We start from the raw sequence: 26,275 nt of genomic DNA, 5'->3' as shown, positions 1-26,275 counted from the left end.
TCAGGGAATTGAAAATGTCCGTGCTGGGTGTGGTGGATTAAGTGCCTGTAATCCCAGCACTTTGGAAGGTCGAGGTGGAAGGATTGCTTGAGCCCAAGAGTTTGAGACTAGCCAGGGCAACATAGTATGAACATAAAGGTCTAAGAGAAGCTCCGAGAAAAAGCTCCTTGGACAGTTTTGCAAATGTAGCCCTCTCTGTGATCATGCTGGGGCATCAAGCAAGAAGTGAAGAGCCCTGCTGTGCGAGCACCTCACTCTTTTTTGTGTATCTTAAGAATTGGTGTGGGGGAAAATACGGGTCTTTGGTGTCTCACCTGAGGCCTCGGGTCCTGTTGTGTGTCAGAATTTTTTAGGTCTTAGAGAAGTAATATGCAGTCCCCCACAAGTAGAGACAACCTTTCTTCAATGCAATGTGGTTGTTCGTACTACGTGGATAAGCCAGATTTTCTCGGCCTCGGCACTACTGACATTTGCATTGGCTGATTCTCTGTTGAGGCTGTTCTGTGCATGGTAGGCTGTTCAGCCCCATCTGTGGCCCCTGCTCACCAGATTCCACGAACACACCCCAAGGGTGACCACCAAAATGACTCCAGATACTGTTATGATGGGGGTTGGAGGGACAGGCCCAATCGCTCCAAGTTGAGAATCACTGGGATGGTTGAACACGGTTTAAATCGCCCCCAGCAGTTCAGATCAAGTTCACTTTTCCCTCTTCCAAGCGAGTTTGGCCCCGAGCTTACCCTTCCCTCCCCCAAAATACTCTTTGGCTTCAGAGATGTCAGGCTTTGGAGTTTCAGGTGAGTAATTACAGGCCCTACTGCTAAATGTTATTAGGTAAGAGATACAAAGCAGCAATCTTTGTTTTTCATGTTTTTTTTTTTTAAGACCAAAGTCCTAATCAGACTTTTTCTGTATTACTTATATGAAAGTCACTTTAAATGACTTTTCCTTGTGCCAGTATTTCTTAGAAATGTCGGCCAGCTTGTACTTGGCTTTCTGAACCTGTGTTTCTTGTGAACTTGGGTCACCCGCTGGCGCCCACCTCTCTGAACTGTTGCTGTGAGGAGGTCAGCACAGAGCTAGGCCACCTGCCTCCTGAACACCTGTAACCCTAGAGCCAGCAGCATTCATACTTCTAAGCTCTGCTGGGGAAGGAACTCGGACAGATATTTAAGACCCTGATTCTCCCTCCTTCTAGATTCGCAGGCTGCGGATTGAGATCGAGAAGCTTCAGTGGCTGCACCAGCAAGAACTTTCCGAAATGAAACACAACTTGGGTAAGGCCTGGTGGACTGATCTGGATGCGGAGGGTGTTGGATGTGAACTCTTTTGCACTGTGGTGTCAGGCCCAGACACGAAGGCAGCTAAAACCAGGCTGGGGCCGTACAGCTTGTGGGCAAACACAGAATCCTGGAGGGTCTAGCATGGCGAATCCAGGGATAAGGGCAGGTGTTGGTGGGAGCCCCTTAACTCTCTTCAGAACCCCAATATCAACAGTGAAATAAAGGCGAGCATGGATGCGGCTTCTGCCACGGACCTTCTCACCTTGTGCCAGGAGTTAATGAGTTCAGTTCCTATAGCAACTCTCACAGTAAAGGGTTCTGTTATATCCCCAGTTTTCTTTCTTTCTTTTTTTTTTTTGAGTTGGAGTCTCACTCGGTCGCCTAGACTGGAGTGCAGTGGCCGCTCCCGGCCACTGCAGCCTCGCCTGCTGGGCTCCGGCGATCCTTCTGCCTCAGCCTTCTGAGTAGCCAGAATTACAGGCATGCGCTACCACGCCCAGCTGATTTTTTGATTTATTGTAGAGATGAGGTCTTGCTGCCCAGGTGGGTTTCGAACCCACAGGCTCAGGCAATCCACTCACCTCAGCCTCCCAAAGGCGCGGGATTACAGGCTGAGCCACCGAGCCCGGCTTATCCCCAGTTTTCAAGTGAGGAAACTGAGGCACAGGCATGTTAAGAAAGTTGCTCAAAGTCACAGCCACGTTTCAGGTATAGCTCTCTGGCTCCACACTTGCGCTGTTAAGCATCAAATGTTGGGTATTTTAGCAAATATCTGGACCCTTCCTGTGTGCTGCACATGGTGGAGAAAGATAGTTCATTGGTCCTTGGATTTGATAGACTGAGACTTCAGCCTACCGCTCATTATAGATATTATTAAAGGCTTTTTTGGCTGGGTGCGGTGGTTCACGCCTGTAATCCTAGCACTTGGGAGGGTGAGGTGAGAGGATTGCCTGAGCCCACGGGTTTGAGGCCAGCCTGGGCAACTTGGCAAGACCTCATCTCTACAATAAAGCAAGAAAAATTTCTGGTCATGGTGACTTGAGCATGTAGTTGCAGCTACTTGGAAGGCTGAGTCGGAAGGATTGCCTGAGTCCACTGGGTCGAGGCTGTGGTGGCTGTGAGCATACCATTGCCCTCCAGCCTGGGCAACAGAGACGCCAACTCAAAAAAATAAAAAAAAATAAAGACTTTTTCTTCAGCTGTAGAAACAACTGCCCCGACTTCTATGATGTATCAGCAGGATACTGGAGGCCAGTGGAGCTCGGTGGCTAGAGAGACATGCTCAGCTATACCCCCTGCTCACTGTGGTCTGTGTGCAAATCGCACCTTACAGACTTGAGTCCTCAGGGAGCCACCCAGAATGATTCCTCTGTTCCTCACCTTGCTGCCACTCAGGAAGCTTATTTGGGCTGTTATTACTTCTTCCTGATTTTCTAATAAAGTCAGAGAATCTTATTTTTGTAAGATCCTCCCTTTGTTTTTTGAGTCAAGGTCTCTGTGACCCAGGCTGGAGCACAGTGACATAGTCATAGCTCACTGCAACCTTGAACTCCTCGACTCAAGTGTTCCTCCTGCTTCAGCCTCCCAAGTAACTGGGATTGCAGGTGTACACCACCGTGCCCAGCTAGATCTTCCCCTTTTTATTTTTATTTATTTATTTTTGAAAGCAGGATTAATTGAGAGGACAGAAAAGCTCCCACAGTGGGAGGGGACCTGAGGGGGTTGCCCGATCTTCCCCTTTTTAAATGTTGGTTACACATTGGAAAAAGTCACATGTGGGCTGGCCACAACTTGACCATGGTATGCAGGTTCTTAGTTAAAGGCAGTTGGGTGGACTCAGAAGTTCTACCTGGCAGCAAGTCTTTTCTTGTCTTCTTTCCAAGTCTCTAATTTTCATTGCTGGACTTTTTTTAAGCTCAGGAAGGGTATTTGTAGGACCATTTATTTTTCTTCTATTTCAGTATGCAACTCACTCCCAAATGAGTTGCAAATGGACTCCCTCTCAAAGTCAAGGGAGAGAACTGTCTGTAGACTGAGAAGTTTGATAGTTGTCCTGGTAGTATCATCATCAGTTCCAGTGCTCCATCTGGTAGGGTTGATCCAATACTACTAGACATGCCCGCAGGAAAGTGCATCTGAGTTCTAGGCTCAGCTCTGCCCTTGCTAGCTGTGTGCCTCAGTTTTATCATCTGTGAAAGGCATAGAACAGTAGTACTTATCCCATAGGATTGTTATTACATGGATCACAAGAGTTAATTTTTTTTTTTTTGAGTTGGAGTCTCCCTCTTTGTTGCCCAGGCTAGAGTGCAGTGGCATGCTCACGGCTACTGGTGGGCTTAGGCGATCCTTCTGCCTCAGCCTTCCAAGTAGCTGGAACTACAGACGCATGCCACCATTCCTGGCTAGTTTTTTGTGATTTATTGTAGAGACAAGGTCTCACCAAGTTGTCCAGGCTGGTCTCGAACTCCCGGGCTCGGGCAATCCTCTCACCTTGGCCTTCCAACGAGCTGGGATTATAGGCTGAGCCACCATGCCCCGGCCAAGTTAATGTTTATAAGATACTTAGAACAGCACCTGCATATAGTAGGTGCTGTATGAGCATTTGGTTAATAGAAACAAGAGGCTTGGCCGGGTGTGGTAGCTTATGCCTATCATCCCAGCACTTTGGGAGGCCGAGGTGAGAGGATTGCCTGAGCCCATGAGTTCAAGACCAGCCTGGGCGACTTGGTGAGACTTCATCTCTACAATTAAAAAAAAAAAAAAATAGCCAGGTGTGGTGGCGCATTCCTGTAGTTCCAGCTACTTGGAAGGCTGAGGCGGAAGGATCACCTGAACCCAGCAGGTCGAGGCTGTGGTGGCTGTGAGCACGCCACCGTACTATACAGCCTGGGCACCAGAGTGAGACTCCAACTCAAAAACAAAAACAACAGCAAAAAAAAAAAAACGAGGCTTGTACTCATGGTGGAATGGAAAGTGAGTTTTCTTGGCAGTTGTTGGAAGGTTTATTTGAGGATATCCCAGAGCATGGTCTAGGGTGGAGGATCACAGTGCTCATGCTGGGTACTTCATGCCATTATCACAAACAGCAGTATCTGGTCACTACAATGAATGCCCTGTTGACAGGTGAAGACACAGCTGGGTGCTTGCCAGGGGTCCCACTGCCAGGACTTCTTTGCGCCCCGGGACTCATACCTACGTCTTGCCTGAGTGTAAGGCCATGAGCACCCTGTGGTCCCGGGCTGGGGCCTGCTGACGCAAGAGTGTCCTCTCCCCTCGTCCTGCAGAGCTGACCATGGCGGAGATGAGGCAGAGCCTGGAGCAGGAGCGGGACCGGCTCATTGCTGAGGTGAAGAAGCAACTAGAGCTGGAGAAGCAGCAGGCGGTGGACGAGACCAAGAAGAAGCAGTGGTGCGCCAACTGCAAGAAGGAGGCCATCTTCTACTGCTGCTGGAACACCAGCTACTGTGACTACCCGTGCCAGCAGGCCCACTGGCCTGAGCACATGAAGTCCTGCACCCAGTCAGGTAACTCCCCAGGGAACCGCCTCCTGTCTGGGCTGCAGTAGGCGGGTGCTCTGCCCACGTGGTGAGGGTTGCTTGCTTGGCTCCTGGCCATTCTCACTTGGACACAGCTGTGTCTCTAGCACACAAGAGAGTAGTGTGCAGACACGTGGCTAAGATAGGCGTTTCGAGCCTCTGACCTGCTTTGCAGAACCTTTGACCTCCTTTCAGGCCAGGAAGACTCCTAAATACAGTACGTTGCACAGGGTAGATCCACCTGTACCTCCAACACAGAGCACGAACCGGCCTGAGATGTCAATCGCACTGAAGTCGCAAAACTCATCTTTTTTTGTCAGTGCTAGACTCAGGGCTTTAAATAATACAGATTCCCAAACGTGTTGGTTGGAGCAGTTGTGTCGCTGATATCACTGTAATATTTGTATTCTCCCTACCTCACACCTGGAGCACCCAGCAAGAAACACCATCTACATAGAATTTTTCTTTTTCCTTTTTTTTGAGTTGGAGTCTCATTCCGTTGCCCAGATTGGAGTGCAGTGGCATGCTCCTGGCTACTGCAGCTTCTACTTGCTGGGTTCTGGCGATCCTTCTGCCTCAGCCTTCCAGATAGCTGGAACTACAGGCGCGCGCTACCTCGCCTGGCTAAGCTTTGATTTATTGTAGAGATGAGGTCTCGCCAAGTTGCCCAGGCAGGTCTCACACCTGTGGGCTCAGGCAGTCCTCTCACCTCGGCCTCCCAAAGCACTGGGATTATAGGCTGAGCCACTGAACCCGGCCAGAATTTTTCAATGATACTTTAAAAGTTATGTTTGACAATTAGCTTTTATCTATGACAAATGATACCAGCTTTATATGTTTGGAATTAAAAGTCTCCATTTGAAAGAATTTCAAGTGTTACAGACATAATACAACAAGGTAGGTCCATGGATTGCAAGATTTGGAAGGTGGTGTATGAATGACTCTGGTTTAAGCTCTATACCGGAAGTTGTCAAACCTTTTCTGTGATGGCCCGAGGGAATATTTTAGGCTTTGTGGACCATGTGGCCTCAGTGACGCTCCTCAGCTCTGCTGTTGGAGTGCAAAAGCAGCCATAGATAGTATGTATGTACATGGCTTGGTGTGGTTTTATTTATAAAACCAGGCGGTACTAGTTTGCAAACTCCTGATCTTGACACATCTGATATTTTGTTATTTTCTCAAGGCAATATTGGAGCATACCTTGCTGTATTCTTTAACTTTCTTTAAGAGAGAGATGTCTTCTTTAGAGAGACTTTAAATCTCTTACTACAGTTGAAGTTAAATTTTAAATTCCCTTTCTGTTTTCCCTAAGTTCTGGAATGTGTCTGATGAGGCTTTTGCTGTTATTGCAAGATGGCCAAAATGTTTTTCAGCTTTCCTTTCTCTGTGGCATAATTACGCCTGTCCTTAAATTCCTCTCCAGCGCCCTGTTTTTCTGTGGGCCCAAGTTTCTCCCATCTCCAGATGCTCTGGGTCTCTGACGCACGTGGCTCTTCCCCCAGATTCCCCACCCTGCCTCAGAAGGAAGCAGGTCCCTGGGGCTAAAATAAGGCTGTACCTAGACATTATGAAATCGGCGAATTCTATTTTTTAAAAATAGATTTGGGGGGTACAAGTGCAGTTCTGTTATGTTGACATATAGCATAGTGGTGAAATCTGGGCTTTCAGGCAACCATCGACCCAAACAGTGTATCTTGGACAATAGGTAATTTCTCATCCCTGGACCCCCTCCCACCTTCCTGAGTTTTCATTGTTTTGTTTTTGGTTTTTTTTGAGTCGGAGTCTTATTCTGGCGCCCAGACTGGAGTGCAGTGGCACGCTCATGGCTGCCACAGCCTCGACCTGCTGTGCTCAGGCGGTCCTTCCGTCTCAGCTTTTTAAGTTGCTAGAACTACAGGCGCATACCACCATGCCTGGCTAATTCTTTTATTCATTGTAGAGACGAGGTCTTGCCAGATTTCCCAGGTTGGTCTTGAACCCATGGGCTCAGGCAGTCCTCCTGCCTTGGTCTCCCAAAGTGCTGGGATGATAGGTGTGAGACATTGCACCTGATCTGCAGGAATTTTTTTAATCTAATGATCTCTTTACTGGGTAGATACCCAGTAGTGGGATTGCTGGGTGAATGGTAGTTCCATTTTTAGTTCTTTGAGAAGTGTCCATACTGGTTTCCACAGAGGTGGTGCTAGTTCACATTCCCATCAACAGAGCATAAACTATTCCATTTTCTCTGCTCCCTTCTCAACATCTGCTGCTGTTTTGACTTGTTAATAACAGCCATTCTGCCTGGTGTAAGATGGTGTTACATTGTGATTTTAATTTGTATTTCTGTGATAATAAGTGATGCTGAACATTTCTTTCATGTGTTTGTTGGCTGCTTATGTATCTTCTTTTGAAAAATGTCTGTTCATGTCCTTTGCCCACTCTTTAATGGGGCTATTCTTTTTCTTCCTTCCTCCCACAACTCTCCTTCTCTCTCTCCCTTCTCCCCTCCCTTCCTCCCCTCTCTCTCTCTTCTTTCCTTTCCTTTCCTTCCTTTTTTTTGTTGGAGTCTCACTCTGTCTCCCAGGCTGGAGTGCATTCGCATGCTCAGGGCCACTGCAGCCTCGACCTCTGGACTCAGGCAATCCTTCCACCTCAGCCTTCCAAGTAGCTGGAAACACAGGTGCATGCCACCATGCCCTGCTAATATTTTGATTTATTGGAGAGACAAGATCTTGCCAAGTTGCCCAGGCTGGTCTTGAACCCCTGAGCTCAGGCAGTCTTCTTGCCTCTGCTTCTCAAAGTGCTGGGATGACAGCCGTGAGCCACCATGCCTGGGGTTGTTTTTGTTGTCAAGTTGTTTGAGTTCCTTTTAGATTCTGGATATTAGTCCTTTGTTGGATGCATAATTTGCAAGTATTTTCTCCCATTCTGTAGGCTGTCTGTTTTATACAGAGGAATTCTGAGTCATTAGCTGCAGGTTTGTTCTTGTTGGGCTTCAGTTGTTCTGAGAACACGCATTCATCTCCAGAATGACTTAATAAAATGTGAACTGCTGACTATTAAAAGTGGACATTTTCACATACAATTTGGGATTCCAGCTTCTGGAAGACTCTGGAGATCTGGTCACCTTGGATGGGGCCGAGCCACCCAGCTGCCTTACTCTGGCTGCCTCAGAGTGGCTACTGAGCCAGTGGTACACGCCACCAGGTGCGGGCGGGGCTTCTCGTAGGGCCCTCAACTGGCATGCTGGGCTTACGCGTGGATTGTCTCCTCTCTTCCTTTCCAGCCACCGCTCCTCAGCAGGAAGCAGACGCTGAGGTGAACACGGAAACACTAAACAAGTCATCCCAGGGGAGTTCCTCCAGCACACAGTCAGCGCCTTCTGACACTGCCAGCGCCTCGAAAGAGAAGGAGACGTCGGCTGAGAAAAGCAAGGACAGTGGCTCGGTGAGGACCCACTCACGCCTTGGGTCAGGGACACCAGCCCTTTGTGCCAAGCAGACTTGTAACTCTTGTCCATGTCGGCCACCCTGAGAGGTCCTTGTTGGAGGGGGTTTGTCTTGGGGGAGGAGGGATGACAGAATCTTCCTAGGCTCTGTCTTACCTGTGTTCCAGGATTTCTAGTGGACATGGCGCCCGAGTCAGCACAACGGGGGATTGGCACCTGCTCCCCAGTTCTCTTCCTCTGGCCCCCAAGGTTTAGAAAGTGCTGCCTAGGAGAACTTTCTGCTGTGATGGAAAAGTCTACATCTCCCCGGTCCAATATGGTAGCCACTAGCCATGGGTAACTTTTGAACCCTTGAAGTCTGGCTAGTGTGAGTGAGGACCTATTGTTTAAATTTTATATTATTCTAATTAATGTAGAACAGTCACCATGCACGGCCAGTGGTTGTCACATTGAACCCCAGAGGTCACATCTCCTTGTTCCTCAGTGTGTGGTAGATGTGACATCGAGTATATGCAAAGACCATTTTAGGGGCACATTCATAGTCTTTTACGTTTTTAGCCATTGTGCATTTCAGTGCATATTAGAAAAAAAATTATTAGACTATCAGTTAAGGCCAGGTGCAGTGGCTCATGCCTATAATCCCAGCACTTTGGGAGGCCAAGGTGGGATCACTTGAGCCCAGGAGTTCAAGACCAGCCCAGGCAATAAGTGAAACCTCATCTCTACAAAAAATAAAAAAATTAGGCATGTATGGTGGCACTTACCTCTAGTCCCAGCTACTTGGGAGGTTGAGGTGGAAGGATTGCCTGAGCCCAGGAGGTCAGGGTTGCAGTGAGCCATGATTGCAAGACTGCAGCTTATTCCTAGTCAGAGGCTAGCATGAAATAAAAGTGAATTCATATCATTTTGAGTAATATATTTCTTCCTGGAAATGGCATAAATATGGAAGGTGGGTGGTTTTACGGGTGGAGTTTAGGAATCAGCAAATGATCTGGAGTTCTAGGGCAGAGTAAGAGACCACCCTGGTGCTGTGCATGTTTGGTGTGGGAGACAGCACGAGATATGTGGCCACTTGGCACCTGGACCCTCCACCCTGCCTGACCGCATCAGACAGAGGTCACCGAAAGCCTTGGGAGCCGCGATGAGCATGCCCTTGACTCCCTGGGTTTCTCTGGGGGGTTCCGTTGGCCCCAGTGCCCTGAGTCCCTCTTTTTCTTGTCTTTCTAGACCCTCGACCTTTCTGGCTCCAGAGAGACACCTTCCTCCATTCTCTTAGGCTCCAACCAAGGCTCTGGTATGTTGCCTCCTGGTGGGCGAATGGTGCCTTCACGTTTTATACATGGGCAGATGAGAAGCCATTTTGTCGGGGAGAGCTTGAGGGTCCGTGGCTGTGGTTTTCAGCCATTCTAGATTATTGGGGGTGCCTTGGCAGGGTCAGTGGCGGGCAGGGGTTGGGGGTGTAGCTGGGCAAGTTAGCTTTTGGCACCTCTCTGGACCGATCAGCATTTATCCATATGTGCTGTGTTTATGGGGGATCCACATAACAATTCCATTGGGACAGAGGGTTCTCCTGGCCTGGGGTGGAAGGCGCACGTGTGCATTGGGCTGTCCTTCTGCCCTCATGTGAGTGCAGCCCAAAACCCAGAAACTGTGCAAAACTTGACTTGGAGGATGAGGGCTCTTGAGCCCTTGAGAAATGAAGACAGTGCCTAGGTGGGCAATCTTGTTAAATCTTTCTCTCTTGGGGAATAACCAGCTTTCTGCAGGCAGATTGGGGGGATTGTCTGAGACTTGACTTCTGGAGTTTTCCTTCTGAGGGGGCTTTGAGCTGTCTTCTTTTCCAAGCCCAAGGTGTCCCTTTCCTGCACTCCTAAACCTCTCTTGGGTCATTCTAGAAGGGTTCAGAAAAGGTCCCTTCCTTGCAGAGGATAGTCTTGCTTCATTCAAGATTTTGCCTGGCACTGCGGCTCCAGGACCTTTCTGCCCGATGATTCTCTTAAGCTGATAACCAGAAATGTAATTTCAGGTCTGCATGTTGAGTGCCTGGAGGAAGACGTGGTGTCCGTGGTTAGGATGGCTGGGGAAGGTTTTCCTGAGGGACTGGTCCTTGAATGGCTTTAGGGAGGATGTGAACTTGGCATTGATTGGGATGGAGCCACTGGTTACAAAATTCTCTCCCCTTTCACTCCCCTTCAGTCCTTGGATTAAATCTCTCAGAACAGGCTCAGTATGGTGATCCGATGTCTGGAGCATCTCTTAGAAGAGCTGATGGTACTTCCTGAAGCACCCATGTACCTCATCACGTTTACTCCCAACCACTATGAAAGAAGAGTTGCTATGTTCATTATACGAGGGGGGACCCAAAAGAAACCAGAATTCTCTTCTGGAGGGCAGGTCCCTTGTAGTACAGGCTTCCCCCGCTAGGTAAATGTTCTAGGAACCCATCAGTATCAGTTACCAACTAGTGTTGTTGTGAGATGTTGGCATGGCAGGAGAAACATCCCAAGTTGTGGCAAACAGGTGACTGGTTCTTCCACCACAACGCACCTTGCCACGCCACGTTGAGTGTTCAGCAGTTTTTGACCCAAATGGCATGACTCCTGTTCCCCACACTCCTTATTCACCTTGTCTTGTCCCAGATGAAAAAGTTTTCAAAGGGAAACGTTTTGCTGATGTGGGAGAGATGAAACAAAAAAATGGCAGGAGTACCAAAAGGCATCAAAAGGGACAAGCTCAAAAACTGATTTGAGCAGTGGAAAAAGTGTCTCAGTAGGTGTATTGCATCAAAGGGAGAGTACTTTGAAGGTGACTGAAGTTTAAACGTGTAAGGGTAAATACACATTTTTTAAATAAATCAGGTTTTCTTGGAAACCCCTTCATACAGTTGAGGAAATTGAGGCCCAGAGGAGTAAACTCAGAGGCCCGAGTGACACAGTGGATGACTGTTGGAGCCGGGACTTGGGTCCAGATCTCTGCAGACTCATGCTCTCAACCAGTATGTCAGGCCCATGTACGTGGACCCATATGAAATTGCTGTTTCAAAGTCAGAAGTGATGGTGGCGCTTTCATATGACTCCACTAGAAAGGCACTGATCTCTGGGGAATGTCAAGGTGCTCGGGTGGCCGTCTTTTCCCCATGCAAATCTGTTGGCTTTCTTGTACCTGTGCTTCTGCCATACCTCCTCCTTACCCAGCCTACTTTCCATGCCCACGCCACCCAGGCTGCACACCTTCTTGTGTTCTCAGCATTTATGGGTGGCAAAGCTCCACCCTGGACAAAGCCCAGCATTTCACTTTTTCCTCTGCTGCACCCAAGCTTCAGCTGGAGAACACACCTGCCCCACTACACACACGCACCCCCACACACGCCCCACCTCGATCACTAACCCTAGAAGCAGAGATTCTCGTCTGCTTGTCTGCCTGATCTTCTTACTAGATCCTTTTATCAGATTCCACTCTTCACAGAGGCAGTTTCCAGCAGTTTCTGCTGCTTCAGGCCCCCACTACCTCCTTGCTCTGGCCCTTTCCCCCTCCCAGCTTCTCGGGAGCCTGAAGTGAGAGGATTGCCTGAGTCCAAGAGTGTAAGGCTGCACTCCAGTCTGGGTGACGGAGTGAGACTCCAACTCAAAATAAACAGACAAATAAATAAATTATAAATGTACTTTTGAGACTTAAAAAAAAAAGAGATGATATCTTGCTTTATTGCCCAGTCTGGCCTTTGAACTCCTGGACTCAAGCAATCTTTTTTCCCCAGCTTCCCAAGTCGTTGGAATTACAGGCACCAGAATCTTTTTCTTTTTTCTTTTTTTTTGAGTTGGAGTCTCACTCTGTCGCCCAGACTGGAGTGCAGTGGCCGCTCCCGGCCACCGCAGCCTCCACCTGCTGGGCTCCGGCGATCCTTCCGCCTCAGCCTTCCAAGTAGCTGAAACTACAGGTGCGCGCTACCACGCCCAGCTAATTTTTGATTTATTGTAGAGATGAGGTCTCGCCAAGTTGCCCAGGCGGGTCTCGAACCCGTGGGCTCAGGCAATCCACTCACCTCAGCCTCCCAAAGCGCTGAGATTACAGGCTGAGCCACCGAGCCGGCCACCAGAATCTTTTTCTTGAAGGGAGAACAGATTGGCTGGAATCCTGGAATTTCCGATCCAAAGGGCCCTTCTCTCCGGGTTTTGCATAACAATCGAGCTAGACCTAGGGCAGCACTTAGATTTAGTTCCATGTGGAGGCCTGGGAATGAGGCTGGGCCAGAGTCCCATCAGCCAAGTGGGGGCCCGCGGGACTCCTTGTGAGAATCTGGTGGGGAGAGCACAAACCAGGACTGCAGCAACTCCTACGAGAGAACACGAGGAGAGGCAGCAGGGAGGCCACGGGCTGAGTGGGGCTGGGCCTCACATCTTCTCAGTTATCCCTGTTTTCTTCACATCTCAGCAAAAGGTTCACTCAGTGCTAACCCCCTTCCAGTTCCTCTGCCAGCACTTGCTTTCTGGGGACAGCGCCCGTGGCACACTGTGGAGGGACATGAGCTTAGTCACCTTGTGGCTTCTGAGCTCCTGATGTGTGTCTGGTGCCAGGGTGGTGACTTGGGCGTCTGGTGGGCGGAAGAGAGATTGAGTGGGGGTGGCTCCCTCGGCGGTGTGCATGGGTCCCTCCTGCTTGCTGTCTTCTGGTGTTGGGATATTTCAATCATAGCAACACATGCACAGTTATGGAGAATGAAACTGTGGGACACGTCATCCTCGTCCCTGTGTCCACGCTGTTTCTGGTACTTGCCTTCCTATTTGCTAATTAACATCCTTCTGTACCTTTGTTTCTTGACTTTGTTCTCGGGCATTGGTTGGGGTCTTCCAACTTTAAGAGATGCAAGTAGGTCACTTGGGTGACTTCTCTTTCTCCTCCTCTCAAAATGACAGAGGCTTCTGGTTTAGGTACTCTTTGGGTTGTCTTGTGGCCACATGTGGCCAGTGGCTGCCATGTTGAACAGCATAACCCACGGCCTGTCCTGTCTCCTTCCCCACTCAGGAAGGTGTGCCTCTGGTACCCCCCTCTGCTCTCCCTTCTAGTTCCTGCTCTGTCCAGGCAGACAGTCTCCCGAGCCCTGTCTTGGCTGCCCGTCTCCTCCTAACCCTTCCTTCTACCTGCTCTGTGACTTTCTCAGGGTCCAGGAGGACCCATGGGTTCCATTCTGCAAATGTGGTCACTCCTGTCCGTGGCAGAGTCTGACCAGCTGCAGTGCGATGACCCATCTTCCTTCTGCGGCCACCGTTCCTGGTGGGGTGACAGGGTCCTGCCGTCATGCTTCCATTCCTCCACGCCTTACTTTCCCCTGGAGTTTCTATCTTTCCCTCTTTGTCTTTCTTTCCATTTTGTTTTCCATCAAGCTCCTCCCCTTATTGGTTATTTCATGGAGGTTCCTTTCATGCCCCTTTTGTTTCTGCGATTTCAGGCAGGAGTCATCAGTGTCTCTCCCTTAGAGCAAGGACTTTTGCTGACTCACCACCTTGTCTGTGGCCCCTTTTCCCTCTCCTCACCCTGTTCTGTTCTCACCCTTGGCCGTAGGTTAGTTAGGACGTGCCTGGAATGCTCTGGGTTCCTTGAGTGGTGCTGTCAGCCCTGGTGTGCCTCTGGTACCCGCCTCTGCTCTCCCTGGTGGAATTAGCCATCGGCCGCGCTGGTGGCTCCGGGAATTCGTGGCTCCCCAGGCACCGAGTGGCTTTTGTGTCCTGGTGCACCTCAGCTCCTCCCTGTGACGCCGTGCTGTGTCCGGTGAGCCTTTTTGTGGTTTGATTCGCATCTGGTCTCCTGGGATTGCGTTCAGGTGGAGAACAGTGACATGAATGCAGGCCTTGCTGGTTCTAACAGTCGCCTGTTGATGAGCAGATGAGGCGAGCTCTTGGGGTTGTGTGGACTTGGAGCTGACAGACTCTGAGGCCACTTGTGCTGTCTCTTCAGTTAGCAAAAGGTGTGACAAGCAGCCAGCCTATGCCCCAAGCACCACAGACCACCAGCTGCGCCCCAGCCACCCCGCCCAGAAGTGTAAGTATGACCCTGTCTCGCGGAAGCTGCCGGGGATCACTCCCGGCATACAGAGGGCCCGTGTGTGTGTGTGTGTGTGTGTGTGTGTGTGTGTGTGTGTGTGTGTGTGTTTTCTTGTGGGCGTGTCTCCTTCTGTCCTTTTGAGTGACGGGTCTTTGCTGTGCTGCGTTTCTTAGCTGCACCTCTGGTAGCCCCCCGGGATCTGCATCAGGACAGGAGAGCGAGGGAGCAGTCTGGTTTCTCCAGGGGACTCTCCTTCTTCTCATAAAGGGGCCTAGATGCCCCCCTGCTGTGCTGGCCGTGTCTGCTTCTGCCTTGTGTCCTGTCCACGTGAGGACTCAGTTTCTGCGAGTCCTTCCTGGCCATCCTGGTTGTGCCATCGGGACACTGCGCCAAGCCTGCCCTTGTGCCCGTGTTGTCCTGTAGCCCCGCTGGGCTCTGTTTCCTCCAGAGCTTGAAGGACTCGGATTGGTATGACACATCATTGTAGGATTCTCTGTCCTGTGGGGATGACCAACTGCATCCCTCCCCAAAGACCTTCTAGAAGAACTAAAAGCGTGGGCACGATGGATAGGGAAGAGGGTGCAGGTGGTAGATTCAGGGCTAAGACGTGCCCCTGTCCCAGCTCTGCCCGCCACCATGCTGTCCCACTCTGGTCACTGGTGCAAGGGACTCACGAATCCTCTCGTGAGCAAATACATTGTGCTGGAGATCTCGTTCTCTTCACTACTCATTTTCCAGAACTCATGATGAAACACACGCATGCCTTTTTACCAGACAGTAAGAAACGCAGGCCCCTGGGAGTAATACCCTTCTTCACTCAGTTCTAAGCTCAACGCTGGACTTCTTTCCACCAAATGTCACCCGCCTCAAGGACAAAGTTCTGCCCCAGGCCGTCTGGACTTGGTCCACGGTCGAAGCTTTGGCAGGGTCTTCGTGGTTGGCCAGCAGGTGTCTTGCCATCAGCTGCTGCAGGCCTGCGCTTGGTAATTGAGGTCCACTCTTGACACCGCGTTTGGCTGTCCCTCCAGCCTCCCCCTTTTCTCAGTCACTTCTTGGCTCCTTGTACGTGTGTCCCTGAAGCCGTCCCAGGTCTTTTCTGTGTCTTTGCTTCCTTCAGGGACTCCTCAGCTTGTCCCTGCCGGGAGCCGGCAGGCCTGTGATCCCAGGCGGACTTGACTTTTCTTCTCTGCTGTGATCCTTGCCCTTGGGGGGACAAGTGTGAGGATAAGTCTTTTTTCCAAGTTGCCTTTCCGTTGATAAAAGAAATCCCATTAACGTAAGTCGATTGCATGCCAGTTTTTGGCGCCTTGTTCCAAGGTGGGACGCAGAAATGCACAGAGCATTTGGCATTGTAATGTGGGGACATGGTTCCAGGCACGGCACAAGAAACGCCTCCCTTAGCACTTTGGTCGCTGTCTCACTCGTCTTTATTCTCTGTGAGCGTGACACCCTATTGTTTTTCCAGCCAGCTGTTATTAAATCCTAAAAAAGTAAGCTGTCCTAGGCCGGGTGCAGTGGCTCACACCTGTAATCCTAGCACTTTGGGAGGCCGAGGCAGGAGGATGGCTTGAGCTCAGAAGTTTGAGACCAGCCTGGGCCAGACCTCGTCGTCTTGATAAGCAATCAGAAAATTAACCTGGCATGGTGGTGTGCACTTACAGTCCCAAGCTACCTGAGAGACTGAGGTGGGAGGATCGCCTGAGCCCAGGAGGTCGAGGTGAGCCGTGACTGTGCCACTGCCCTCCAGCCTGGACGACAGAGACCCTAACTCAGAAAGAAAAAAAAAAAGTCGGTCTGCCTCTGTGCTCTGCAGACCCACACGTGTGGGGCAGTTGGGGGTGGGAGTATTTTAACCATCAGTGTTAGGTGGAGGGGAGGGGGTCTCGGGAGGGAGCCTGGACCCTTCGGTCAGACAGTCGCGTGCAGGGGTGGGTGCGCAGGCGCTCACCCCTCGGCTTGCCTCCCCAGATCACTCCCGGAGTGGCAAGTCTGGCTGGAGCGGCGGCGAGGAGAAGCGGGGGTCCACGCGGTCCGAACACAACAGCAGCAGCAAGAGCCTCCTCCCCAAAGAGTCTCGGCTGGACGCCTTCTGGGACTAGGGGTGGCGCGAGACGCCAGCCACCCACCCCACGGGCCGACCCAGGCGCCGGGACAGTGGGGAACCGCAGAGACTGGAGGACGGCTGCCGCCTCCGCCCTTGGGAATGCTGAATCCGGCACATTCCGGCGTGGCCCGTGCGCCTGGCGGGAGGGGCCGTCTACACTACATGGCGCCCAGCACTAGCCCCGACCACAGGAGCCCCAAGCTTGAGATGTAAATAATGTACAATTTGTGGATGTCATTGAGCCTAGAGTACCTTCCCCTTTTTATATTTGTATTGACTTTAACTTATAAAAAAAAAGAAAAACAATTTAAAAAACCCAGCAACAATAAGAATGCTTTGGTGTTGAGAAGGGGTGGTCCCGGGGCCCGACTGTTGCACTGTGGGCGGGGGCTGCCCCAGGGATTGCTGTGTCTCTCGCACTCCTGTCCCCGGCGCCCCGGGGGAGGTGAGCCGTCTGGCCCAGGGGTCTGGGGGCCGCACGCTGGGGTCAGGGGTTTCGGCGCAGGCCCTGTGCCGTCGTGGGTGCGCCCCATCAGGCCATCGGCTCCTTCCAGACACGACGATCTCGTGGTCTGAAATGAGCTCTCGGGCCCAGAAGGACACAGGGAGAAGCTGGATGATTTTGTGTGATTTCAACGATGACTCCACTCCTCGAAAGGGAAACCACAGTGTCCTTGTTTACAGAAGAGACACAGAAACGAGCCCCACACCCCGCTCAGAGGCGGAAGAGAAGAACCTGTGAGGCTCACAAACTCTGACACGGAGAGAAAGCTTTTCTTTGTGGCTCCTTTCCACACACACACGCTCGGTCAGCGACGGCGGCTTCTTGGGACTCAGAGGCGAGGTGCGCGGAGGACGTTTGAGCCTGGGCTGAAGCATGTATGTATTATTTATATGGCGGAGTTTCACGTTTCTATGTAAGCATGAACCAGAGGCAGGATGAGAGAACGCGAGCCCCGTCGTGCTGTCTGTTACACTACGTATGCTGTAGCCCCACGTTGTATGTTGTGTAAAAGCATCGATCAAAGCAAAAGGTGATGTATGTATATGAGAAATTAATTGTACGATATCATTCCAGTACATTCTGTTGTACATTTCAGTCTCGTTTCCTTTCTCTTCTTTGTTGATAAGAGGATGTGGACTGTACAGTTCCCGCTCGTTCCCCCCTGTTAGAGGAGAGATCCGGAGAGAGGGTTAGAAGAAGCCAGGAGAGAGAGAACATTTGTGAATTGCAGTTGTCAAAAAAAAAAAAAAAATAGCCTAGCTGGCCTTATTTGGGAAGCATAATTGCTTTTAGCATATGGAAGTATTTTTTCACATTTTCTTTGTATAAAATTTGTATTAAACTTAAATATCTTTTGGATGGCGGTGTTTCTTTGTGATTGAGCCCGTGGACGCTCACGGGATGCTCTTTTGGGGTCCCCCCCTGCCTTCTCCTCCCCTCCTCAATTTTTTTCAGATTCTTCACCTTTTTTTAATTAAACTGTCCTGGAAAGATGTCTCGGTCGCCCTCGAATGTGCAGTTTTCCATTTGGTCAGGATGGTCGTGTCAGGCTGGTGCGACCAGACCCAGAAGGGACTGTGAGGTCAGGATCCGCCCCCAGGCAGGGCATGGCAGAGATGATGGCCCCAGCGAGTGCTTCTGGGACGCTGAGGTGCACAGTGGGAGGGCAGGGTGTTGTCTTTCTGAGGCCAAGACAGGCTGAACTGACGGGATTGGCGTGGGCAGCCGTGATCCTGTTATCCCCAGATGCCCCAGTCTCAGCTCTGGGCCCAGCTGGCGCATAAAGCAAGCTGAAAAGGCTGAGGTTAGTTCCCTTGGCAGCAGGGTCCCTTTTCTCTGGCATCCAACAGGTCCCAACAAAGCTCTGCCCCAAAGACACTTTCCTACCAAGGGTCAAGGCTCAATGTGACCTGCAGAAGAGTTTGGAAGCCCGGGTATGAGTTTATTCATACGATCAGCAAACGCATCGGGCACTGTCTGGGCACCAAGCAGGCTGGGGTGACATCCAGGGATCTGGTCCCCTGTCTGTGTCGAGTGTGTATCCTCCTGGGGGCGACAGTCACTCAGCTACTCAACAAGCACTTCTAGGGAACCAGTCTCACAAAATCAGATTGCAGCTGCTGGGGACAGAATGGTGAGGAGGGGTCCGTGAGCCTGCCATGAAGGGCCACGATGGGTCTTGGGGGCCATGGCAGGCCTCGAATCCTCTTCAGGGACAGACCATCTGCAACTGCGAAACATGACTCAGACGGGGGCATCCCGTGACTGAACGCCATGAAGGCAGGGGGTCTGCAGATGCTGTAGCAGGCCAGAGAAGTTTTTTATTTTTGAGTCGGAGTCTCACTCTGTCACCCAGGCCGGAGTGCAGTGGCATGATCACAGCTCACTGCAGCCTCAACCTCCAGGGCTCAGATTATCCCCCCCCCCAAGCCTCCCAAAGGAGCTGGGACTACAGGTGCATGCCCAGCTAATTTTTTGAGCTGTTGTAGAGATGAAGTCTCGCCTTGTTGCCTGCAGTGATCTCAAACTCCTCATGGCTCGGCCTCCCAAAGTGATGGGATTACAAGTGTGAGCCACCGCTCCCGGCCAGAGTAAGTATGGTGGCTCTGTGGGCCCTGTGGTCTCTGTCACAACTGCTCACCCCTCCCGTGGCAGCATGAGTGCAGTCATAGAGGACACAAAAATAAGAGGGTATGGTCGAGGGTCACAGGCACTGACATTGAATTCTAGTTCTAGAATCCCGAAATACTCTTCTGGTTTGTTTCCAGCCATCTAAAAACGTCAACAGTATTCTCAGCTCATAGGCCTCACATGAGCAGGGGTGTGGGCAGGTTCTGGGCTGCTGGTTGTTGGCTGACCGGGGTGTGGGGGCACTGAATGGGGCTGGTTTAGAGCAGAGCTGAGCTTTGGAGGTGACCACTCTAGCTGGGGCCACACAGAGGCCTCTCTGGGAGGGGACATTTGAGCTCAGACCTGAACGAGGAGCCCCCTGTGGGAAAATTAGATAGATGAGTGCCCCAGGCAGAGGGCCCAGCATGTGCAAAGGCCCTGGGGTGCACGTGAGCTTGACAGGATGAACAGCAAGAAGCCCAGTGTGGCTTCAGGGAGTGAGCGCATCGGGGAGGATGCCACTCGCTGCAGAGTTGGTGACCTGTGTCATTTGCATGGCGGTTTCCCCTCAATCTTCTGGTGTGAACCAGCCAGAAAGGGCTGGTTGATGTGGTCTCCCATTAACTGCTGTAGAAACAGGCCCAAAGAGGCCACTAATGGAAGGCCACAGGGCTGATGGGATTCAGTGTGGACTCTTGTTGAAGTGCTCTTCCCAGGCGTTTTTATAATGCTCGCGTCCCTTTCTTGGGCATGCACGTGTACCTGGAGACCAGAGAGGGCAGGGCCAGGGCTTCCAGGGTCCCTGCTGTCAGCTTTCCACTGAGCCTTTCTTGTCTTGGCATCTGCACTCTGCTCCCACCCGGCACCCCCGTCCGTGGCTGGCACCAGGTTCTTCAGGGGTCACCCTCAAAGTGGCCGCCACTCTCGCCCCTAGTGTCCTGTCTCGGCCTCTGACTGTTCTCTTCACCTCCCTGAGCAAAGCGTGTAGGCGTTTCCCATTCGCCAGTGTGTGTGTCCCTCTCAAATGGGAGCGGTGAGGGAGGGCTGTGTCTGTTCCCTGCTGCGTGCCTGGGACCCGGAAGGGCCAAGGAGGGTCCCACGGCTCCTAAGCCGCGGGCAGCTGTCAGCCTCCGAGATGTCCTCACCTGGAGGCGACCCCTGGCACCCCCAGTCTCTGAGAAAAGACATCTCAGGAAGGAGTGGCTTGCTGGCTCGGAGGTGGAGGGACTGCCATGTTGGAATGGTGAAGTTTAGTTTTACTGTGTTTTTGACCAGCGAACGCAGTCACATGTCCCCAACTTGAAGCTGGTGAAATGGCCCGTGGCGTAATGTCCCCCCTCCCAGTCCCGGGCCCCTCTCAGCCCCTTTCTGCCTGTCCCTTGGGACATGCATTTACAGGCCCAGGCTGGGAGACATTTCTTTCTCCCTCCTCTTTTTCTACATAAATGGTGACATTTGATACATGTTTTTCTGCCCTGTTCTCTGCCTCCCCTTTATTTGAGTTGGGGTCTCACTCTGTTGCTCAGGCTGGAGTGCAGTGGCACCAGCACAACTCACTGCAGCCTTGACCTTGGCTCAGACGGTCCTCCCACCTCAGCCTCCTGAGTAGCTGTGACTACTAATGTGCGCTGCCATTCTTGGCTAGTTTTTTTTTTTTGGTAGAGATGAGATCTTTCTGTGTTGCCCAGGCTGGTCTCAAACTCATGGGCTCAAGCAATCCTCCTGCCTCAGCCTCCCAAAGTGCTGGGATTACAGGCGTGAATGTCCTCCCCTTTTTAAAACTGAATCTGAAGGCTTCGATATTGTTCTGTACTGGTGCAGATCATTCCTCTTTATGGGTGTGTGACATCTGTCACGGGGTCAGGATCTAGTGCATGAGGCCAGCTCCCAGTTGGTGGACATTCAGATTGTCCCCAAATACTGGCTACAGGAAACAGCCCTGCAGCACGTGTGTGCACCTGTCCCCCTGAGGGTGCCTGTGGGAGTCCTGCCCATGGCGGCCACACCAGAGGGTCACTGAGTGGCCAGGTAAGAGGGAAACGACTCGGAGGTTCCAGTGTGGGTGGAGTGTCTTCAGATGCCCAAAGACTCTCAATCTACGAATGGGAAGGCACGATGGGATCTGGAGAGCCTGGCAGATGCTGCCATGGTCCTTGCTCCTTCGTCTTAGCAACGGCCAGGCATGGGGCAGAGACAGGCACGGGACAGGGACAGGCAATGACCGGGACAGAGACAGGCAATGGCCAGGACAGGCGGAGACCGCCAAGGGACAGCCTTTTTAGGCAGCGGCACTCTCGCCACCTGGTGGCCACAGGCAGAACTGCGGCTCTTAGAGACAGCGGGACCACGTGGGCCCAAGTCAGGCATTCCGGTGACAGCAGTTTAGGAGTCCTCTGTAGGAGCCGGGCGCTGGCTGGGGACACAGTGGTGAACAAGCCTGGTGTGGTCTGTCCTCATCGATGTGACCTAGGGGCGCTGACTGAAGGGGGAGAGAGGGAGGGAGGAGGTGTGGCTGGGGACACCTTCTTCGAGGGGCTGACCTTGGAGCAGACAGTTGGAGGTGGGGGCCTGGACCCGGTCCGGCAGGCAGGGATTCTTAATGTCGGCCGAACTAGAAGCACCTGGGAAGATTTTTAGACAACTACCCTTGCTGGAGTGGAACCGCCAGCTTCTCTGAGGTGGGCTTTCTCGAGTCCTCAGGTGGTCCGGGTGGACAGCCAGAATCGAGAGCCACTACCCTGGATGGAAGTGCACCTGGGTAGAAGGAAGGGCACGTGCCAAGGCTCTGAGGCGTCTTTCAGGAAGTGAGGGATGGAGGAGTTCGGGAGGGGGTGGGTGTTGATATCAGAAAGGGAGAGCTGGGGTGGGAGGTGGGGGCGCCTTGCGCTCTAAGGCAGGTCCCCAACCTCTGACCATGGACCTGTACTGGTCCGTGGCCTGTTAGGGCCCGGGCTGCACAGCAGGAGGTGAGTGGCGGGCGGGTGGAGCTCCATCTGCTGCCAGATCAGGGTTGGCATTAGATTCTCACAGGAGCGTGGACCCTATTGTGAACTGTGCATGCGAGGGGTCTAGGTTGTGGCCCTTTACGAGGATCTAGTGCCTGATGATCCCCACCCCACAGGTCCACAGAAAAATTGTCTTCCATGAAACTGGTCCCAAATGCCATGAAGGTTGGGGACCACTGCTCTAAGGAGATGGGAAACCTGGCGGGGGTGGGTTTTTTTAAACCACTTTATTGAGATGGAATTTACATACCATACTGCTCACCCATTTAAAGTGCATAGTTCAGTGATGTGGAAGGATTTTACATGATTAATTTTTTGTTTTGAGTTGAAGTCTCACTCCGTCGCCGGCTGGAGTGCAGTGGCACGCTCACACCACGGCCTCGACCCGCTGGGCTCCGGCGATCCTTCCGTCTCAGCCTTCCAAGGAGCCAGAACTACAGGCGCACGCTACCATGCCTGGCTAATTTTTGAAAATTTATTGTAGAGACCAGTTCTGGCTAAGTTGCCCAGGCTGGTCTCGAACCCCTGGGCTCAGCCATCCTCTTGCCTCGGCCTCCCAAAGCGATGGGACTTCAGGCTTGAGGCACTGTACCCAGCCTGATTAATTTTTAATAAAATTGTGGTGAAAGGTATCTGACATGAGATGTGCCGTTTTAACCATTTTTAACGCTGCAGCTCAGTAGCATCCATCAAGAGTTGTGTCACCAGAGTTTGGCGTTCAGCGGCCACTTCACACGAGGGCATCAGACCCCGCTGACATGTGACGCGCTCTCTTTGGCCTCGAGAAGCAAGTGTCGCCAGTGAGGTGTGTCTCACAGCTGGGCTTCCCTTGCTGTGATCTTCTGGTCGTCCTGATAGCGCCACACAGGAGGCAGGCCATCGTCACGGGCCCATTCTCCAGATGAGGAGATGGAGGTTCACAGGGAACCAAGGGACTCACCCAAGGTCACACAAAAGGTCAGCGTCAGAGCCAGGCTTCAAACCAGGCGGCTTAATCCCAAGCCAGAGCAGTGAGCCATCAGACACTGCCGAGTCACAGCTCACCCCGTATCTGTGACACCGACTTCCCAGGCCCTCTCTCCCCAACACTGTCCACTGCCCCTTGGGGTGGGTATTGGTCCCCTCCTTGTGCAGCTTGGGACACTTGAGGGTTAAATGAAATTGAGGGGTCAGGTTTTTAGTTGAGTTAGCAGAATCGGTCCACTTAGCTAGTCTGAGCCGGAAAGGGATTTCTTTAAGGATGTTGAATGACTCACAAAGCTCTGGGAGGGCCAGAGAGGTGGGCTAGGAGAATGCACAGCTGCCCACCATGTCCAAATTACGTTTCAGGACCTCCCCGTTCAGACTTCATGTGTCGCTGCCTTTGGGCCCAAACACGGTGACTCTCGTGAGTGACGCCGGCATGTCCCTTCTGTGTCCTCGCTAGATTCCATGCATAGGAATCCGCTTCCATGACTTTCACATGTGGGTGCATCTGGTTGGCTGAGCCTGGGTCCCACATGGGTGCGTCTGACAGACTGGGCATAAGTACCACTCGAGTGCGCAGTATTTGGTTGCCGAGCCCTGCCGTCTGGGCATATGTGATTGGCTGAGCCTAGGAGCAAGGGAGGCCAAGAAGGGAGGCCGGGAAGGGAAGTTTCAGGCACGTGCAGACACGAGGTGGGCAACTGTCCAGACGAGAGGCCCGTGTTGACAAAGCGGTGATGCACCCACTGCGGGACTGTCCCAAGTCCCTGAGCCAGGGCAGCCGTAGGCAGCAGAATCCGGGCAACCCCCTCGGGTCCTCCCACTGTGGGAGCTTTTCTAGCCTCTCAATAAATCCTGTTTTCAAAAAAAAAAAAGCAGCCAGGCTCGGTGGCTCAGCCTGTAATCCTGTGCCTTTGAGAGGCTGAGGTGAATGGCTTGCCTAAACCCGTGGGTTCGAGACCCGCCTGGGCAGCGAGACCTCATCTCTACAATAAATTAAAAAATCAGCCGGGCGTGGTAGCGCATGCCTGTAATTCCGGCTACTCGGAAGGCTGAGGCAGAAGGATCGCCGGAGCCCAGCAGGTCGAGGCTGCGGTGGCCGGGAGCGGCCACTGCACTCCAGTCTGGGCGACAGAGTGAGACTCCAACTCAAAAAAAAAAAAAAAAAAAAAAAGCAGAATCTACCCGCCCGCTGGGCCAGGAGGGTCCGCGAGCGGTTGGTCCTGCACTTTGCCCACCTGACTGGGCGGGAACCATGTTTCCCAGAATCCTCTTCCTGATGGTTCCATCTGAGACCACCAGAAGGGGAGCTGTGTGAGATGGGGAGGGGGGTGGGAGGGAAGCAGCAAGGTCGTTGTGGTTAGACGTGGCGACAGCTGCAAAGGCCCCCATGGGCTCCCCTGGCCTCCATTCCGTGGCAGGTCTTCCTGCCTCCTGGATGCAGCTCCTAGCCCGTCACCCGCCGCATGGCTGCAGAGGCCATGGTGCCCCACCGACACGGCTCTCGGGGCCCCTCTGCAGACCCAGGGCTCCCTCTTACCCTCCCCAGCTCCTCCCAGCTCCCCCCACCACTCGTGGAGGCCGATTCCTGGAGTAAGGACTCCTCAGACTCAGGGCGCATTGCAGGCGCTGGAGAGCATCTCTAGAGCCTTGGGGGCCCGAGGACCCGGCGGGGCTGAGCTTCCAGAAAGCCACGAAGCCGGACACCAGGTCCAGAATCCGCTGGTCCCACCGGCAGGCGGGAGGTCCCCGTGTTGTCACCTTCCCCGTCAACACCAGGTGCAGCTGATGGGCGGAGCCTTGCACACACCAGACCCCTGGCCGAGGGGAGTCCGGGGAAGACGGCTTTTAGCCTTTCCCTTTATTTTTTGCGTCGGGGTCTCCCTCTGTGGCCCATGCTGGAGGGTAGTGGCACTACCATGGCTCACTGCAGCCTCCATCTCCTGGACTCAGGCGGTCCTCCCACCTCAGCCTCCCGAGTAGCTGGGACTGCAGGCGCACGCCACCAGGCTCGGCTAATTTTTTGATATTTTTGGCAGAGAAGAGGTCTCGCTAGGCTACCTAGGCTGGTCTCGAACTCCTGGACTCAAGCAGTCTTCCCGCCTCGGCCTCCCCAAGTGCTGGGATTGCAGGCGTGAGTCACCGCGCCCTGTAGCTTTTCCTTCGGCTCAGGGAGTTACAGCAGGATGGAGAATGGCAGCATATCGAGCAAGCCACTTCCGTCCAGAGATGTGGCCGGGCATCTATCCTTCTGTGCCCCTTGCCCAGGGCTCCCACCCGCCCAGCGTGCCCTTTTCACGACGTGGCGCTCCTGGGAAACCGTCGTCCCCCGGCCCAGCAGGCAGCCCAAGCCCGGGCCGGTTGGGCACCTCGAGGCCCGTTGAGACAGTGGCGTGCTGACCTCGGTCACCCTGAGGAGCTGAAGGGGACGGAGGGAGCTTCGTTCACATACGCGGCATCTCTGGCGTTCTGGGTGATCAATGCACGTTGTGTCCTAACGCTTTGCATTTTTCAGCAAAAAACGTCAGGCCCGGAGGGACTGAGGCTACACGGCCTGTGAGTGACAGAAGCTGGGTTTGAGCCCGGTCTAAGGACGCAAACAACGCCGGCTCTTAACCAAGACTCGGTCCTTGTTGGCGGAGCGTTTGTGGAAAAGCCACGGATTAAGGGATTAATGATTACTTGGGTCTCGTTTTTTGCTGGGCACGGTTCCAGCTATGGGAGGGCACAGCTTGGACAAAACAGACTGAGGTGGACGTAGGGTGGTGAGTCCAGGGGGGGGTTGCTCCCAGGACCTAGACGGGGTATGAGAACTAGGGAAACCGGTTGGGGGGTCACGGTGACATAGATATGCTCTCTTTGTGTATTAAGCATGTTACAACCGCTCATGGGTGATAAACAGCTTTCTTTTTTTCTTTTTTTTTCTTTGAGTTGGAGTCTCATTCTGTCACCCAGACTGGAGTGCAGTGGCCGCTCCCGGCCACCGCAGCCTCGACCTGCTGGGCTCCGGCGATCCTTCTGCCTCAGCCTTCCGAGTAGCCGGAATTACAGGCGCGCGCTACCACGCCCGGCTGATTTTTTAATTTATTGTAGAGATGAGGTCTCGCTGCCCAGGCGGGTCTCGAACCCACGGGTTTAGGCAAGCCATTCACCTCAGCCTCTCAAAGGCGCGGGATTACAGGCTGAGCCACCGAGCCTGGCTGCTTTTTTTTTTTTGAAAACAGGATTTATTGAGAGGCTAGAAAAGCTCCCACAGTGGGAGGACCCGAGGGGGTTGCCCGGATTCTGCTGCCTACGGCTG

General features: G+C 52.6%; 1 protein-coding gene across 7 annotated transcripts in view; it reads left to right on the top strand.

Annotated features, from left to right (window-relative positions):
* ZMYND8 (zinc finger MYND-type containing 8) overlaps positions 1-16,486 on the top strand; it is a 143,659-nt gene extending 127,173 nt beyond the window's left edge. For 4 of the 7 annotated variants that reach the window (XM_021718344.1, XM_021718348.1, XM_021718346.1 and 1 more), the window contains 6 exons: positions 1,199-1,277; positions 4,568-4,807; positions 8,088-8,248; positions 9,477-9,543; positions 14,199-14,282; positions 16,254-16,486. In XM_021718344.1, coding sequence (XP_021574019.1) covers positions 1,199-1,277; positions 4,568-4,807; positions 8,088-8,248; positions 9,477-9,543; positions 14,199-14,282; positions 16,254-16,384 — 762 coding nt within the window. In that variant the 3' untranslated portion in view covers positions 16,385-16,486. The remainder of the gene's footprint in view (positions 1-1,198; positions 1,278-4,567; positions 4,808-8,087; positions 8,249-9,476; positions 9,544-14,198; positions 14,283-16,253) is intronic. The other 3 variants (XM_021718347.1, XM_021718345.1, XM_008069557.2) reach the window with 1 other exon arrangement.
* Positions 16,487-26,275: the final 9,789 nt, after the last annotated feature.

This window comes from Carlito syrichta, unplaced genomic scaffold (assembly GCF_000164805.1).
Source record: "Carlito syrichta isolate Samal-C Ts95f unplaced genomic scaffold, Tarsius_syrichta-2.0.1 Scaffold312118, whole genome shotgun sequence".
NCBI lineage: Eukaryota > Metazoa > Chordata > Mammalia > Primates > Tarsiidae > Carlito > Carlito syrichta.
The sequence above is the reverse complement of the archived record's forward strand: the minus strand, read 5'-3'. Positions and strand labels throughout refer to the sequence as shown.